A 15552-nucleotide genomic window follows, 5' to 3' on the forward strand; every position below is an offset into this window, starting at 1 on the left:
TTTTATAGATTGTATTACATAGTTAAGAGGGTCTGGTCTGGGGAAAATTTTTTAAAGTTTCTTCAAAAGGCATTTAGATATTGAAGCATTCTTAGGCTATATAAGATTAAACTTTTATTTAATAGCTGAGTTCCTTAGAGGTAGTATATCAAATGAATTTTTGTAAATCGCAAGTGATTTGGGGAAAGGAATTGGATGAGAGACAACATCTTAGCATGGAGACTCAGGTCAGGCATCTGGTCTCCAAACCTAAATTTTTTTTTTTTTTTTTAACGTGCTATACATTTTTATTTTTTATTTTTTTATTTTTATTTTTTTAATTTTATTTTGTCGATATACATTGTGGCTGATTATTGTTCCCCATCACCAAAACCTCCCTCCCTCCCCCCCACCCCCCTTCCCCCTCCCCCCCAACAATGTCCTTTCTGTTTGCTTGTCGTATCAACTTCAAGTAATTGTGGTTGTTATATCTTCTCCCCCCCCCAGATTTTTTGTGTGTGTGTGTGTGTGTGAAGAAATTTTTAGCTACCACCAGTAAGTGAGAACATGTGGTATTTATCTTTCTGTGCCTGACTTGTTTCACTTAATATAATTCTCTCGAGGTCCATCCATGTTGTTGCAAATGGCAGTATTTCATTCGTTTTTATAGCTGAGTAGTATTCCATTGTGTAGATGTACCACATTTTCCGTATCCACTCATCTGATGATGGGCATTTGGGCTGGTTCCAACTCTTGGCTATTGTAAAGAGTGCTGCGATGAACATTGGGGAACAGGTATACCTTCGAGTTGATGATTTCCATTCCTCTGGGTATATTCCCAGCAGTGGGATAGCTGGGTCGTATGGTAGATCTATCTGCAATTGTTTGAGGAACCTCCATACCATTTTCCATAGAGGCTGCACCATTTTGCAGTCGCACCAACAATGTATGAGAGTTCCTTTTTCTCCACAACCTCACCAGCATTTATCGTTCAGAGTCTTTTGGATTTTAGCCATCCTAACTGGGGTGAGATGGTATCTCAGTGTGGTTTTTTTTTTTTTTTTTTTTTTTTTTGTTGTTGTTGTTGGTTTTTCGTGACAGGCACTCAGCCAGTGAGTGCACCGGTCATTCCTATATAGGATCCGAACCCGCGGCGGGAGCGTCGCGGCGCTCCCAGCGCCGCACTCTACCGAGTGCGCCACAGGCTCGGCCCCTCAGTGTGGTTTTGATTTGCATTTCCCGCATGCTGAGTGATGTTGAGCATTTTTTCATATGTCTGTTGGCCATTTGTATATCTTCCTTAGAGAAATTCCTACTTAGCTCTTTTGCCCGTTTTTTAATTGGGTTGCTTGTTTTTTTCCTGTAAAGTTGTTTGAGTTCCTTATATATTCTGGATATTAATCCTTTGTCAGATGTATATTTTGCAAATATTTTCTCCCACTCTGTTGGTTGTCTTTTAACTCTGTTAATTGTTTCTTTTGCTGTGCAGAAGCTTTTTAGTTTGATATAATCCCATTTGTGTATTTTTCCTTTGGTTGCCCGTGCTTTTGGGGTCGTATTCATGAAGTCTGTGTCCAGTCCTATTTCCTGAAGTGTCTCTCCTTTGTTTTCTTTAATAAGTTTTATTGTTTCAGGGTGTATATTTAAATCCTTAATCCATTTTGAGTTGATTTTAGTATATGGTGAGAGGTATGGATCTAGTTTCATTCTCCTGCATATGGATATCCAGTTATCCCAGCACCATTTGCTGAAGAGGCAGTCCCTTCCCCAGTGAATAGGCTTGGTGCCTTTGTCAAAGATCAGATGGCAGTAAGTGTGTGAGTTGATTTCTGGATTCTCTATTCTATTCCATTGATCAGTGTGTCTGTTTTTGTGCCAGTACCATACTTTTTTTTTTTTTTAATGATCAAGTTCAGACTAAGTCAGCTGCTCATCTAATTTGGTCCTAAAGTTTCATGATTGGTCATTCACAACTTAAGATCCATGCTAGTCTTACTATTCCAATTATCACTCTGGCTGTACCTGTTGCAAATGACTATGCTCATTTTACTTCCAAGGATTCAGTGCTATCAGTAAGTCCCTACTGCCCTGCGTTCTAATTGTCCACATTGAAATCAGGAAGCTCATTTTATCAGAAGTCCTTCCAAGCTTACACAGGACATCTATTATAGCACTTTCCAAGGATGCTGGTTCTCCCGTATACAATGTATTTCTGAAAGCCAAGGTGAAGGGACTATCACCTGGGCGTTCTTAGGGGACATGGTTAGGGGTGGGTGAGCAGGTTGCAAATGATAAATTTACAGCAGCCTTTTCATTCTGAGTTGTTGGATTCCTTACTCCACATTACACCAAGGAATTTCTGGCATCTCAACTTTAGTTTTGGTCACGTTCGAGTCCAGGTTTTAGTCAAGCAGTTGAGCAAATAATTTAGAACCATCCCCAGCTGCTTGAGTTAGCACTGTGAATCAAAGATTTCTGATGAGTGTCTAAATTCAACCTGATTTAAATTATGATCCTTTTTCTCTCTGCTCTAGTGTTCTTAGGATCTCTTTTCCCACATGGTCCTAAGGTTTTCCCTCTATAAATTAAAAAAAATCTTGCAGTCCATTTTGTGTGTAGTTTGTTTATATATCTGCAAGCAGTGGAGGTTGGAAGGATACAGTCATTTTAGTGTCTTTAAGTAAGGTAGCACTAGTCTCATCAGATAGGGGAGGGCTGCCTCTGCTGGTATAAGAAACTCAGTAGAGTTTGCGGGTTTCTGTTATCCAAATCATCCCAAATGCCCCCATTTAAATTCTTGGGTCTTGCTGTTTCATAATAATGCCCTCTTCTGCTCCTGGCCATGATGAAGTAACTGGTACTAGACTTACCCTCTTGCTTTAAACAGCTGTTGCAGTTACTGTTGCTATGCAACAAACCTACTGAAAACTAAATGGCTTAAAACAACAGCAATCATTTATTTCTTTTGTGGTTTCTGTGGAACAGGAATTCAGGAACAGCTTTGGCAGTGGTTTGGGATCTTTCATGCACTTGTAATCAGATGGTGGCTGGAGCTGGGGCAGCAGAGGCCTGGGAGAGCTGGGGACTGGCTCAGCAACTCTCCTCATCTAATCCCAGAGCTTCTTCGTGTAATTTCTGCACGTGAATTAGCTTGCATGTCTTCACAGTATGACAACCTTGGGGCAGTTGGACTACTTACAGGGCAGCTCAGGGATCCAAGCAGGTGTTCCAAGAGACTAAACAGAAGCTGTATGGCCTTTTATGACCCAGCTTTGAAAGTCACATAGTGTCACTTTTACTGTAGTCACAGTAGTCACTTTTACTGTAGCTCACCCAGAGTGATCACTAAAGAATAATAAAATGATGTACAGGTAAAAGCCAATAGAGGAAATAAGTTAGAAGACTAAAACATATTTGATCAACCCCATCAAATGCCCTAACTTTCAAATAGAACTAGCAAAACTGAATTCATCCTCCATTGTAATTCAGCAATTCTGTAGGAGCAGTGTCTGCCTACGTTTGGTTTTGGCTGTACCAGCTTGGTAGCTACAAGAGGAAATAAATTCTTTTAGGCAATTGTAGGACTTCTCTGATTCTTAGTCCTTTATTTAAAACACTGAGTGTCATTTTCTTTCTTTGAGCTGTTCAGTAAACTTGGAAGCAGCCAACCTACCTCACAGTTATTGTATTCCCTTATAAAGTCCTGTTACGCAATATGCAAAGCCTTGGATTAGGTAGATGCTTTAGTCTAAGTTACCACAGATGATAATATAAGTAATTCTTTTGTCACCAGACATCATGGACTACCAGTGTTCCAACCCCTCATGATCACTGCATCCTCACTGTCTTCAAACCCAACCAGGTCAGATACCAATCACAAATTTCCATTTCCTCCAGGGCTATGTTGCCTGTAATAACTTTGTATTAGTCCATTTTCTGTCTCTTGTAACAGAATACCTGAAACTGGGTAATTTATATGAAAATGAAATTTCTTTCTTTCTTTTTGTTTTTAAAAAGATGACCGGTAAGGGGATCTTAACCCTTGACTTGGTGTTGTCAGCACCACGCTCTCCCAAGTGAGCTAACTGGCCATCCCTATATAGGGATCCGAACCTGTGGCCTTGAATCACAATCTCCCAAGTGAGCCACGGGCTGGCCATGAAATTTATTTCTTACAGTTTCAGTGGCTGGGATGTCCAAATAGATAGGGGGCACATCTGGTGAGGGCTTTCTTTTTGGTGGTGACTCTCTACAGGGTCTTGTGATGATGCACCGTATCATATGGCAAGAATAGTAAAAGCTCTCTCACTTGTTCTCCTTATAAAGCCACTAGTCCACACTCTTGATAACTCATTACTCCATGAATGGATTAATCTATTCACAAGGGCACAATCCTCACAATCCAATGACCCTCCCAAAGGCTCCACCTTTCAAATATCATAATTGGATTTCCCACCCTCCTAACACAGTTACAGTGGGTATCAAGTTTCCAACACATGAAGTTTTGAGGGACACATTTAACCCATAGCACACTTCTATACCCAGTTACTATGGTCCTTATTGCAGACCACAGAATCCACTGTGACTGGCTAAAGTAGAAAGGAATGTAGTAAGTGAATTAGCCTTCAAGAATTTCTGGGATGGTGTGGGTAACAAGTTTCAGTGTCAGGCTGTCAAGAGAAATGCCTTCAGCCACATTGTAAGATTTCAGCAAAAATTCTGCTGCATCTTCAGTCTGTTATACATAATTTTGGTTGACTATACCTCTTTATAGGTGACCTTACAGAGTTATAGTTAGATACACTAATGGCTATTATATTATTTGTGAATAGAAGAATTACATGGATTATAATCTAAAACTTCATGTTTGTTTTGGCTATTTGGGACTTATAAAACAGTTTCTAATGGAAAATAATTCTAAATTCTGGTTCCATTTTCAGTATAGGCCTAGAAGCCTACATAACACACACTGTATCAAAAATGCAGAAGAGCCAGCAATCAAAGATACTTTCAGAAGCACAGCCCTCTTTTAAAAGATTTCACAAAACTTAGACTGCTTGAGAATTATGGATATGTCCAACATAAAAAAAGTCAAATATGTAGAACTTAAAATTTCCAGTTTAGGTACGCTAAGGACATCCATGTTGCTTGGGCCCTTTTACTTGCCCGTAATCCTGACATCTGGGACAAATGTCATGCTATGCCAATGGTTGAGCTAGGGCTGGGTCTGGAGCTCACAGACCCCTCAAGCCTGTTGTCCAGACTGGGTCACAAACCCTTCACATGCCAGGCTGGGTCACCAGACCCCTCATACGCAGGTCTATGAGCTAGGTAACAGACAAACAGGTCCTTGGAAGCCGTAGGTTGGAAAGCATGGCCGCAAGTGCAGCAGCCACCCAAGGCAGTAAACTCCAGCCAAGGTGGTGGCGCTGCACAGGTGCGCTACCTCCCCCCCCCGCACACGAACACACACACACAACTTGCTTACAAAGGATGTGCTGAACCACACCCAACCAGACCCAAGGTGAGGGCCCTGACCAAACTATTCTATTTTCCCAACAGCATCTTATTTTAGTTACTAAAGAATGGCTTTCCTTGATATCTATATCTACTTTGGCAATGACTGTCTTAGTGTCTTTGGTGACACCACTGCTATTTTTGTGAAGGGGTTGTGTGTATAAGTATGTGAAGCAGAGCTGCTACCATGCTTCTTGCTCTTTGTTGAAATTTATCAAGTTGGGGGAGTTGAGGAGTGGTGGTAACAAGTACAGAATAAACTTGAGGGATGAAGTGGTTCTGATTTGTAGACACATGAGAATAATACCCAAGCCTGTGCAGTGTGGTGAGGTTGAGTTTTAATTTCTAAAGTGAATGGACTGTCTGGAATCAGGTAGTTCTAATGTTAGCAAGTGTTATCCATGAAGTAAGATGTAATTTGGTTAAGAAGTAGGTTTTTAGTAATGCCTATTAAATTGTTCCTTTCCTCTTCTTTTATAAATTTCCCAGAAATCCCAAGCTCCCCAACCATACCATTTGTAAAAAGTAAAAACACACTTTTCATTGCCATTGGGTAGATGTGAAATTAAAGGTGCTGCTCTAACAAATGGACACAGTGTGACAACTGGAGTGGAGAAATGGGGGAGCTAAAGAGGTCCACTTGATATCATGAAATAAGCCTCTCTCCTGTGCCTTTCCTTGAGGATTCCAGGAGGCCAGTAAAGTATTATTCACTTCTTACTCATTGTTCCTTCCTTTTACTTGTACCATATTTATTTTCTGTTGTTCCTCTCTTATTCAGCCTGTATCCTAGAAGCATGAAATAAGCATGAATCTCAAATATTGAAAAGAAAATTTTGGATCACGTGGGATAAAGATGTATATGTGTGAAAAAATAGCCTTTAGTCACAAGCAATTTCATTATTTCTTTGTGGTTTCTAGGCAGAAGAAATCCTAAGGCAAGAACTGGAGAAAAAAGAAACGCCAAGTTTATACTGCTTGCTTGGAGATGTCCTTGGAGACCACTCTTGCTATGACAAGGCCTGGGAGTTGTCCCAGCACCGCAGTGCTCGTGCTCAGCGCTCCAAAGCCCTCCTTCACCTTCGAAACAAGGAGTTTCCAGAATGTGTGGAGTGCTTCGAACGCTCAGTGAAGATTAATCCCATGCAGGTTAGACAGTTCATAAAATCCCACCTATGCTTGGTGCTTGCATTTGATTCTTACTGACTGAGTACCCATTTTCTGTCCTAATGACTCATGAGCTCATCTTTGAGAACTAAGAACTTGGTCTCTAGTATACTTCTTGCTTGTCACCGAAAGTGGACAGGTAGGTTTTCTCTTATTCACTTTCTGTTGCTTTTTCTGTTTTCTTTCTTTCTTTTATCTGTTCTTAACTCTAGTATAGCTATTAAAATTAATATGCAGATATGTTAAGAAAGAAATGAATGAGTCAGAATGGCAGACAGTATAGGACTGTGCAACTAATTGCTAAAATCAGTAATGAGAGAAAAACCTTTATATAAATGGAGTAACATATAGAATGGATTGTCACTTGTTTTAAGAAAAATATGCGTCTATTTACATATATATGAATAAATTTAAATGTTTAAAATCTTATTTTATTTTATTTTAGAGCAAACAGTGCTTTATTAAAAGAGGAGATAAACTTATGCATAAGTGAGGTAGCTATGGAGAAGCTAGCTCCCTGAAAGGGACCGTTCAGGATCCTTCAAAGGAAAAGGTGGCCAGGGGTACAGGCCAGGACGTCATTCTGTACCTCTGGAGATGGTTCATTCTCTTCTTCCTGGTTGTGTCATGGGTTCTTGCTCTGGCCGTGTTTGAGAAAAAGCTCTAACTTGATTGTCATTCTTTTTTGTTTGTTTTGGTAGAAAATAGAACTCATTCAATATTATGTTATTAAAATTTTACTTTTAAAGAAAATTTTATCATATTCTTGCTTATCTTAGTAGCCTCTTCCTAAAGTTTACCTAACTGCAGCAAATGAATTCCCTCCCAGGTACCTCACTGACATGAATTGTTCTCTCAAGCACTCAGTCTGTTCTCAGCTTATCAACGTTATCCTTTTCCTTCTGCCTCACTGCTCCTTCTCAGTCTCCTTTTCTGGTTTGTAGGGGTGCCCTAGGGGTTTAGCCTTTGAATATTGTCCCTGTCTATGCTCATTCCCTTCATTTCATCTAGTCACATAGCTTTACATACCATGGGTACACTGACAACTCCCCAAATTTTATTTTCAGTCCTGTCTTCTCCCCTGAATTCTAGATCCCTGTATTTAACTCTTAGTCTCCTCATTTATTACTCTAACTTCACATTTCCAGTATCTGAAACTTGGGTCAGGTGTGTCATTCTTCTGCTGCCCATCACACTGGTGATGATAGCCAAGCCCCTTAATGGCTCTCAAGGCTTTCCCCAGTCTAGCTCCTGTTGCTTCTTCTCCTTCCTTCCTCCAGTCCACCCTCTTCCTCACCTACATTGTCCACTTTGTTCTTCTCAGAATATTCCAGGCATACTCCTGCCCTAGGGTCTTCCTCTGCCTGGAATATTCTCCATATCTGCATACCTTGCTCTCATACCTCATTCAAGTCTTTAATCAAATATCACTTTCTTAGAGGCCTTCCATGATCATTCTATTTAAAATCACACCTTATACCAGATACTTTAAAAAGTTCACGGAAGGATTAGTATTATCTTTCAATTTTATTTTTTCACAAACTTTATGAAGTACCCTCGTGCTCCTCATTTTCCTTCCCTGCTTTATTTTTCTTCATAGCACTTAGCACCTTCTAATATTAAATATAGCTTACTTTAGGAAAAAAATTCTGTTTCTCTCCCTCTAGAATGTAAGTCCCATGAAGGGGAATTTTCATCTGTATGGTTCATTTATTTTTTCCTAGTGCCTCTAACAGTGCCTTGAACATATTAAGTATTCAGTAAATATTTGTAGAATGGGTGAATAAATCTCTTTAACCATTTATTCAGTCAGATATATACTAATTGGCTGTGCACATAGCACTGAGCTAAAGAATGAAGAAAGCAGCGAGTTACCAGGTAGTCTGGTTTGTACCCTCAGGTACAATCTAGTGAAACAAGACAAAACTAGCTAATAATAATACGACACATCAAAGAAATACCATGTAGGTGATCTGTGAAGCACTAATTATATAGAGGTCAAAGAGAACATTTCTATCTTTGATAGGCAATGAAGAGAGAATGTTGGATTTGGCTTTGAAAGACAAGCCTTACATGAATAGGTAAAGGAAGGGCAGTGGCGAGGTCATTCCAGGTAGAGAGGTCATTCCAGAAAGAGAAGACTGTGCGTGCGTGCGTGCGTGCGTGCGTGTGTGTGTGTTGGGGGAACTGAGGAGTGAGTGAATAGGCTGGTTTTTCAGAGTGGAAGGAAATAGGGCAGTTACAGTGGAATGCTAGACTGGAGCCAGGTTATGAAGGGTCTTAAATGTGAGGCTGAACTGTCTGGCTTTTTATTAGGCATATAGGGAGCCATTGAAGGGTTGATTTGTTTTGGGCTTTGTATTAAATGAAGGAATGTGGTATGCAGGGAGGTAATTCAGTGTTTTGGCAGCACTGACTGTGAGAGAGTATAGATGAAGGCAGTGTTAAGAGACTGTACTAATAGTCTAGTTTTAGCCATGACAGTTATCAGCATGGGAGAGACAGTAGGAAGGAAGGGATGATGTGAGGGAAGTCGCAAGGGAGGACTTGACAGGGCTTGATGGTCTCATTATACAGTTTAGATTTAATTACTTAGACAAAGAAGTGGCAATTGCTCAAAGCAGAGTCACACTACAAACAGATGTTATGTGAGAATATTTTGCAGCTTCTCATATGGACACAATTCAGGCAAGACTGTAAGCCATGACAAATATGCAGGCATTTGATGCTGCAGTCCTACAGAACTGCTTAAAGATGCAAACTTGAACACCATAGATTTATTTCAACTTGTGATCCAAGTTTGAACTATCTCTGAAGAAGAGAGCGCCTGTATGCTAAGTCCCACAATAAAGGGAAAATAGAAAAACAGAATTTTAAAAATTCTATCCTCTTTTTTCAGACATATCCAAACACTTAAGTTTACTAACAAAGTTTAAGCAAGCTGACAGTGGTATTTGAATGGCTTTTGTGCATCTTAATAACTTTCTGAAGTCAAATTGGTATGAAAATGCGAGTGTCTGGTCTTTTATCAGGGATGGGCCATAGAACTAAATGCTTTGTCTATGGTGCATTTGTTAGAGAACTCGAAGATGTGTGCCATTTACAATGGTGCTTTAGAGATTGCTAGCTATCAATCCCACCTGTTCACTTATAACCACCTCTTTCATTTTCTCACGTGACTTCGGAAACTACTAAAATTCATCCTTAGACTTCTGGGGTTTATGGAGTGTTGGAAGCTGAAGAAAGTGGCAGGGAAATCTAACCAAATTTCTCAGGCAGGATTTCACAGACACAGGCCCAGAATTAAAACATAAATCCTAATTCTTACTCTTAGGTCGTTATTATTCCCATTTCCCCCTATTTTTAATTTTATTTTTTAATTGAAGTGTATTGATTGTATTTATGGGGTACAGAGTTATCTTTCAGTACATGTATACAATGTGTAGTGATCAAATCAGGGTAGTTAGCAAATTCATCATCACAAAAATTTATCATTTCTTTGTGATGAGAACATTTAAGCTCCTCTCTTCTAGCCATTTGAGAACATGCAATAAATTATTGTTAATTATAGATGCCTAGCATTACCGTACACCACCAGAACTTATTTTTCTGATCCAGCTCTAATTTTGTGTCCATTAACCAAGCTCTCACTATCCCCCCCTCCCGACTCTCCTTCCCAGCCTTTAGTAACCACAGTTCTCCTCTCTACTTATTATTATTTTCTTTTTTTAAGCTTCCACTTGAGTGAAAACATGTGGTATCTATATTTCTTTTTCTTTTTTTGGAGGGGGGGCAGCTGGCCGGTATAGGGATCGGACCCTGGACCTTGGTGTTATCAGTACCACGCTCTAACCAACTGAGCTAACCGGCCAGCCCCCTATCTTTCTATGCCTGACTTATGTCACCTAGCATAATGTGTTCCAGGCTCATCTGTGTTGCTGCAAACAACAGGGTTTCATTCTTTTTCATGGCTGAGTAGTATGCCGTTTGTGTGTGTGTGTGTGTGTGTGTGTGTGTGTGCGCGCGTGCGTGTGTGTGTATTTTCACACACCATATTTTCTTTATTCATTCAATCTGTTGATGGACACCTAGGTTGATTCCCTATCTTGGCTACTGTGAATAGTGCTGCAGTAAACATGGGAGGGCAGATACCTCTTCAGTATGCTAATTTCCTTTCCTTTGGATAAATATCCAGCAATGGGATTGTTGATCATATAGTGGTTCTATTTTTAGTTCTTTGAGGAACCGCCATATAGTTTTCCATAATGGCTGTACTAATTTACAGTCCCACCAACAGCGTATGAGTTCTCCATTCTCTGCATCCTTGCCAGCATTTGTTATTTTTTGTCTTTTTGGTAATAACCAGTCTATCGGGTGAGACGATAACTCATTGTGGTTTTGATTTGCATTTTCCTGATGATTAGTGATGCTGAGCAGTTTTTCATGTGCCTGTTGACCATTTGTATGCCTTCTTTTGAGAAATGTCTATTCAGGTCATTTGCCTGTGTTTTCCCCTTACTTTTATGCAAAAAGTAAAAGCAAATAAATTGCTTAGCTATCAAACCAGAATGTGTAACACTGAAAAAGGAAAATGTTACTTCCTATCAGTTTTTCCACCCCTATTCAACACACACAATGTTTTTCCTTTTCTTTTGTCAGTTTCCTTCCCCCCATTTAAAATTTTATTTTTACTAACTCTCCTCCTCAATCAACAGGTCACTCACCTTCTTAAGGTTATATGATATTCTTGGCAGTATGTGCACATATTTAAAGACGTGTAGGCAGAAGGGCTGTAGGAGTTCAGAGGAGGTGAACAGTCACTGTGGCTTTGTGAAAGCTTTGTGCTGGAGGTGGGGCAGGAGTTCGATGTTGAATGAATGATGGAAAGTGAGTAGAAGTTCAGGAGGGCAGTGGGCTCCCCAAGTGGGGGAAGAGCTTGAAGAAAGCATGGTTTTGAGATCCAATAAGCATTGTTGGCCATCCCAGTTTATGCCTGTTACCTTGGTAACTCATCCAGTTTAGCATGTGTCCCATATTTTTCATTTTTAAATGTAGTTCTGTTATTAATTAGTTATTAATTATTAATTAGTTCTGTTGCATTAAAATAAGGTGGAGTGGGGTTTCACAGACATCCATTTTGTACTTTCATCTTCTGCCATAGTCTCATCCAGTACCGTGTTTAGTGCATGTGCAATGGACGGAGCTATCTCTGTAGTATGCTTAACTCTGAAGGGTGACCAGTAATAACCTGTCTCTTTTTCCCCAGCCCTTTCCAGATGTAACTTAAGAGACGTTCTTCTTCCAAGGACAGCATGCAAGATGCTTGATGATAAAACCAGCTGTGCTTGGTCCAAGTGGCTAGGGGCAGCCTATTCCTTCAGGTCTTGGGTGGTAGTAGGAAAAATACTTGAGCCAGTGTTTCTATCAGCACCTTGGTTTTTACCAGACACTTGCACAATGCTGCAGCCTGTGAGATGCATGAAGTTGCCTGGCTACCAGTTGGCAGATTTAGTGGAAAATGTGGGAAATCATAGGCTAGATATATGGGAAGTAGAGTCAGAGTAGTCCTGCCATAAATCAAGCACATGGAGAGTAGTCCGAATTCTCTTGCTAAAGTGGTTTGGTCATTTATTGTATGTTCTGAATCTACCAAGTGCTTCTATATATATTGCTTGGTAACTTTTTGCAGTTTTTGGCAACAATTATCTCCAAAAAAATTTTTAAGAGTGCTATTTTAGAGAACTAAATTAAGAAATTAATTTTCATTTGTCAAGAGAGTTAATATTGCACAAAATATTGTTGACATTTACACTACCTCAGACACCAAAGCGATAGCACTGATCACGTGAAGATCCGAAGACCCAAATCAGCTGAAGAAACATTAGCATGTATGTCAAAAGTTAGGAGTTTGGTTATAAAAGATGGCCGCGTCCAAAGATGGTGATTTTATTTTATTTATTTATTTATTTTTTTAAGGACCTGTTTTTTTTTCTATTTTGTGGTCAACAGTTTTCTTCTTTTTTTTTTTTTCTTTTTTTTCTTTTTTTTTTTTTTAATTTTACAAAGATGGTGATTTTAACATGCAGCTGTAGGAAGTGCATTTCACATCATTCTGTGAAGCTTTAGTTTCTATCTAGAGCAAATAAAAATGATTAAAATTCGTTTAGCTTAGGTGACACCAAATTTTCTCATGCATGTGTGAAAAATGAGGTCATAGCTATGAATGTATGTAAAACTACACAACTACACAAGTTGTCGGGCTCGGGCTCTTTTACCTGCCCATAATCCTGCCGACCGGGACAATTGTGCTCGGGCTAGGCTAATGTTGAATCCTGCTGACGACGCCAATTGTCGAGCTAGGGCTGGGTCTGGATCTCACAGACCCCTCAAGCCCATTCACAGACTGGGTCCCCAGACCCCTCACATGCCAAGCTGGGTCACCAGACCCCTCACACGCAGGTCTATGAGCTAGGTAACCGACAAAGAGGTCCTTGGAAGCTGTATGTTGGAAAGCATGGCCACTCGTGGCAGCGGCCACCCGGGGCAGACACTGGCCTACCTGCTTCACTACAATTCTCTGAAGAAGACAAGAACAGCAACAAAACTAAAAAGACACATTGGCAAGCATGCGCACCAACTCTCTCTCTCTCTCTCTCTCTCTCTCACACACTCTCACACACACACACACACACACACACGCAATTTGCTTACAAAGGATGTGCTGGACTACACCCAACTGGACCCGAGGCAAGGGCCCTGACCAAACTATTCTATTTTCCCAACAATGTACTAGCTCTTTTAACAGCAGTACTCCATAACAGTTGAATTTGCCAGTTTTGTATTAGTGACATCAGATGCTTCAAATAGAAAATTCATTAATTTGGTTCTCATAATTTTTAAATTTTTTTCACCCAATTAATGGATTCTAAATAAAATTTTTGTAAATACATTCTGTCAAAGGTGAAACATCTGGTATTGTTCTGAATGCTATCATAAATTTGGTTAAAAAGGGCCGAGCCTGTGACACACTTGGTAGAGTGCGGTGCTGGGAGCGCTGCGACGCTCCCGCCGTGGGTTCGGATCCTATATAGGACTGGCCGGTGCACTCACTGGCTGAGTGCCAGTCACGAAAAGGACAAAAAAAAAAAAAAAAAAAAAAAAAAATTTGGTTAAAAAGTTACACAGAAGATAAAATTATTTGTTTTAGAGAGGATAATAAAGACAAATTTTGATAGAACAGAACATGGTAAAAACAAAGCTCTTTATGGCTGGCTGGTTAGCTCAGTTGTTTAGAACATGGTGCTGATAACACCAAGCTCTAGGATTTGATTCCTGTATCAGCCAGTTGCAAAAAAAAAAAAAAAAAAAAAATGCTCTTTCTGAATTAAACCTGTAGAGCAGAAATGTACTTGGAATTGGTTGTAGTGGTAGACATCATATGGTTCACACAATTCTCCACCAATGGAAATAGAAACTAGTTGTTTTCATTTACAAATATTTTTATACACACTGTTTGAGTAGTTGAATTAGAAAATTATTGTGATATATCTCATGTTGAATTAAAATAAAATTCCTTTGTTGTGGCAATATTTTCTGTTCGGTTCCCATCATCTAATGGACTTTAGACATGTTGAGTTTTTGAAGAATTTTTGTTATAAATCAATGTAAATATCCTACAATAATATTGAACCTTTTTTTCAAGGAGTGCTTTGCATTTTGGCTGCATTTATTCAAAATCAGTTGGAAGTCTTTTATGTATTCCATTAATGGAGTTTCCAAAAATTTGTTTTTAAAGCTTTTAGCAAGTTGTAATTATTGAAAGCAGTACCTTTAAGCAAGACATTGAAATTTGTCATAATGAGGAACAGTGAAAGTTCAAATGATGTATAAGATTTAATTTTAAATGTATAATTGCACTTTTAAATACGTCTATTGTATTAGCGTGCTAAGGCTGCCATAACAAAATGCCACAAACTGGGTGTCTTAAGCAACAGAAATTTATTATTTTCTCACAGTTCTGGAGGCTAGAAGTTTAAGATTAAGATGCCATTGGGGTTGTTTTCTAGTGAGGCCTCTCTTCCTGGCTTGTGGACAGCCACCTTCTTGCTATATTCTCATATGGCTTTTCTCAGGCACATGTGGTGGTGGGGGGGAGAGATCTCTGATGTATTTGTTCCCCCCACCCCCACCCCCTCACCCCTCCTCATTCCTGACATAGAGGTCCTAAAACCCTTGTAATTTCCTGAGCAATAGGGGGACTAAGAGAATCTTTTGTTCTGATATTGGTCTTTGGCCCCTATTCCTGACACAGAGCCTCTAAGACTTCTGTAACCTCCTGAGTGATAGGAGGGTCTGACACAGCTCCTAAATCCCTTGAAATTTCCTGAGTGAAAGGAGCATCTTTTGTTCTGAGGTGACTCTTGGTGGGTTCCTAGATAGCCTCAGGAAGGGAGCTGGTTGCCAGGGGAATCAGCCATGTGATTAAAGGGCTGGAACTTTCAATCCCACCCCCCCAATCTCTGGGTAGTGGGTAGGGGCCGAAGGTTGAGTCAGTCACCAATGGCCAATAATTTAATCAATCGTGCCTATATAATGAAACTTCCATAAACACCCAAAAGTACTGGTTTGGGAGAGCTTCTGGATAGCTGAGCACTTAGAGGTTCCTGGAGGATGGTGTGCCTCTAGAAGGCATGGAAGCTCCATGCCCCATCCCACATGCGTCACCCTATGTATTTCTTCTGTCTGGTTCATCTGTGGTCTTTGTAATATCTTTACAATAAATGGGTAAATGTAAGTAAAGTGTTTCCCTGAGTCTGTGAGCCGCTCTAGCAAATTAATTGAACAAGGAGGGGGGTCATGGGGACTCTGATTTATAGCCAGTTGGTTACA

The 15552-nt window shown here is 39.9% G+C and overlaps 1 protein-coding gene across 2 annotated transcripts in view; it reads left to right on the plus strand.

Annotated features, from left to right (window-relative positions):
- The window catches only part of TTC27 (tetratricopeptide repeat domain 27), a 187133-nt gene that overhangs the window by 114921 nt on the left and 56660 nt on the right, over window positions 1–15552 (plus strand). For both annotated transcript variants that reach the window (XM_063078276.1, XM_063078275.1), the window contains exon 13: window positions 6418–6645. In XM_063078276.1, coding sequence (XP_062934346.1) covers window positions 6418–6645 — 228 coding nt within the window. The remainder of the gene's footprint in view (window positions 1–6417; window positions 6646–15552) is intronic.

This window comes from Cynocephalus volans, chromosome 14, assembly GCF_027409185.1.
Source record: "Cynocephalus volans isolate mCynVol1 chromosome 14, mCynVol1.pri, whole genome shotgun sequence".
Classification (NCBI taxonomy): Eukaryota; Metazoa; Chordata; class Mammalia; order Dermoptera; family Cynocephalidae; genus Cynocephalus; species Cynocephalus volans.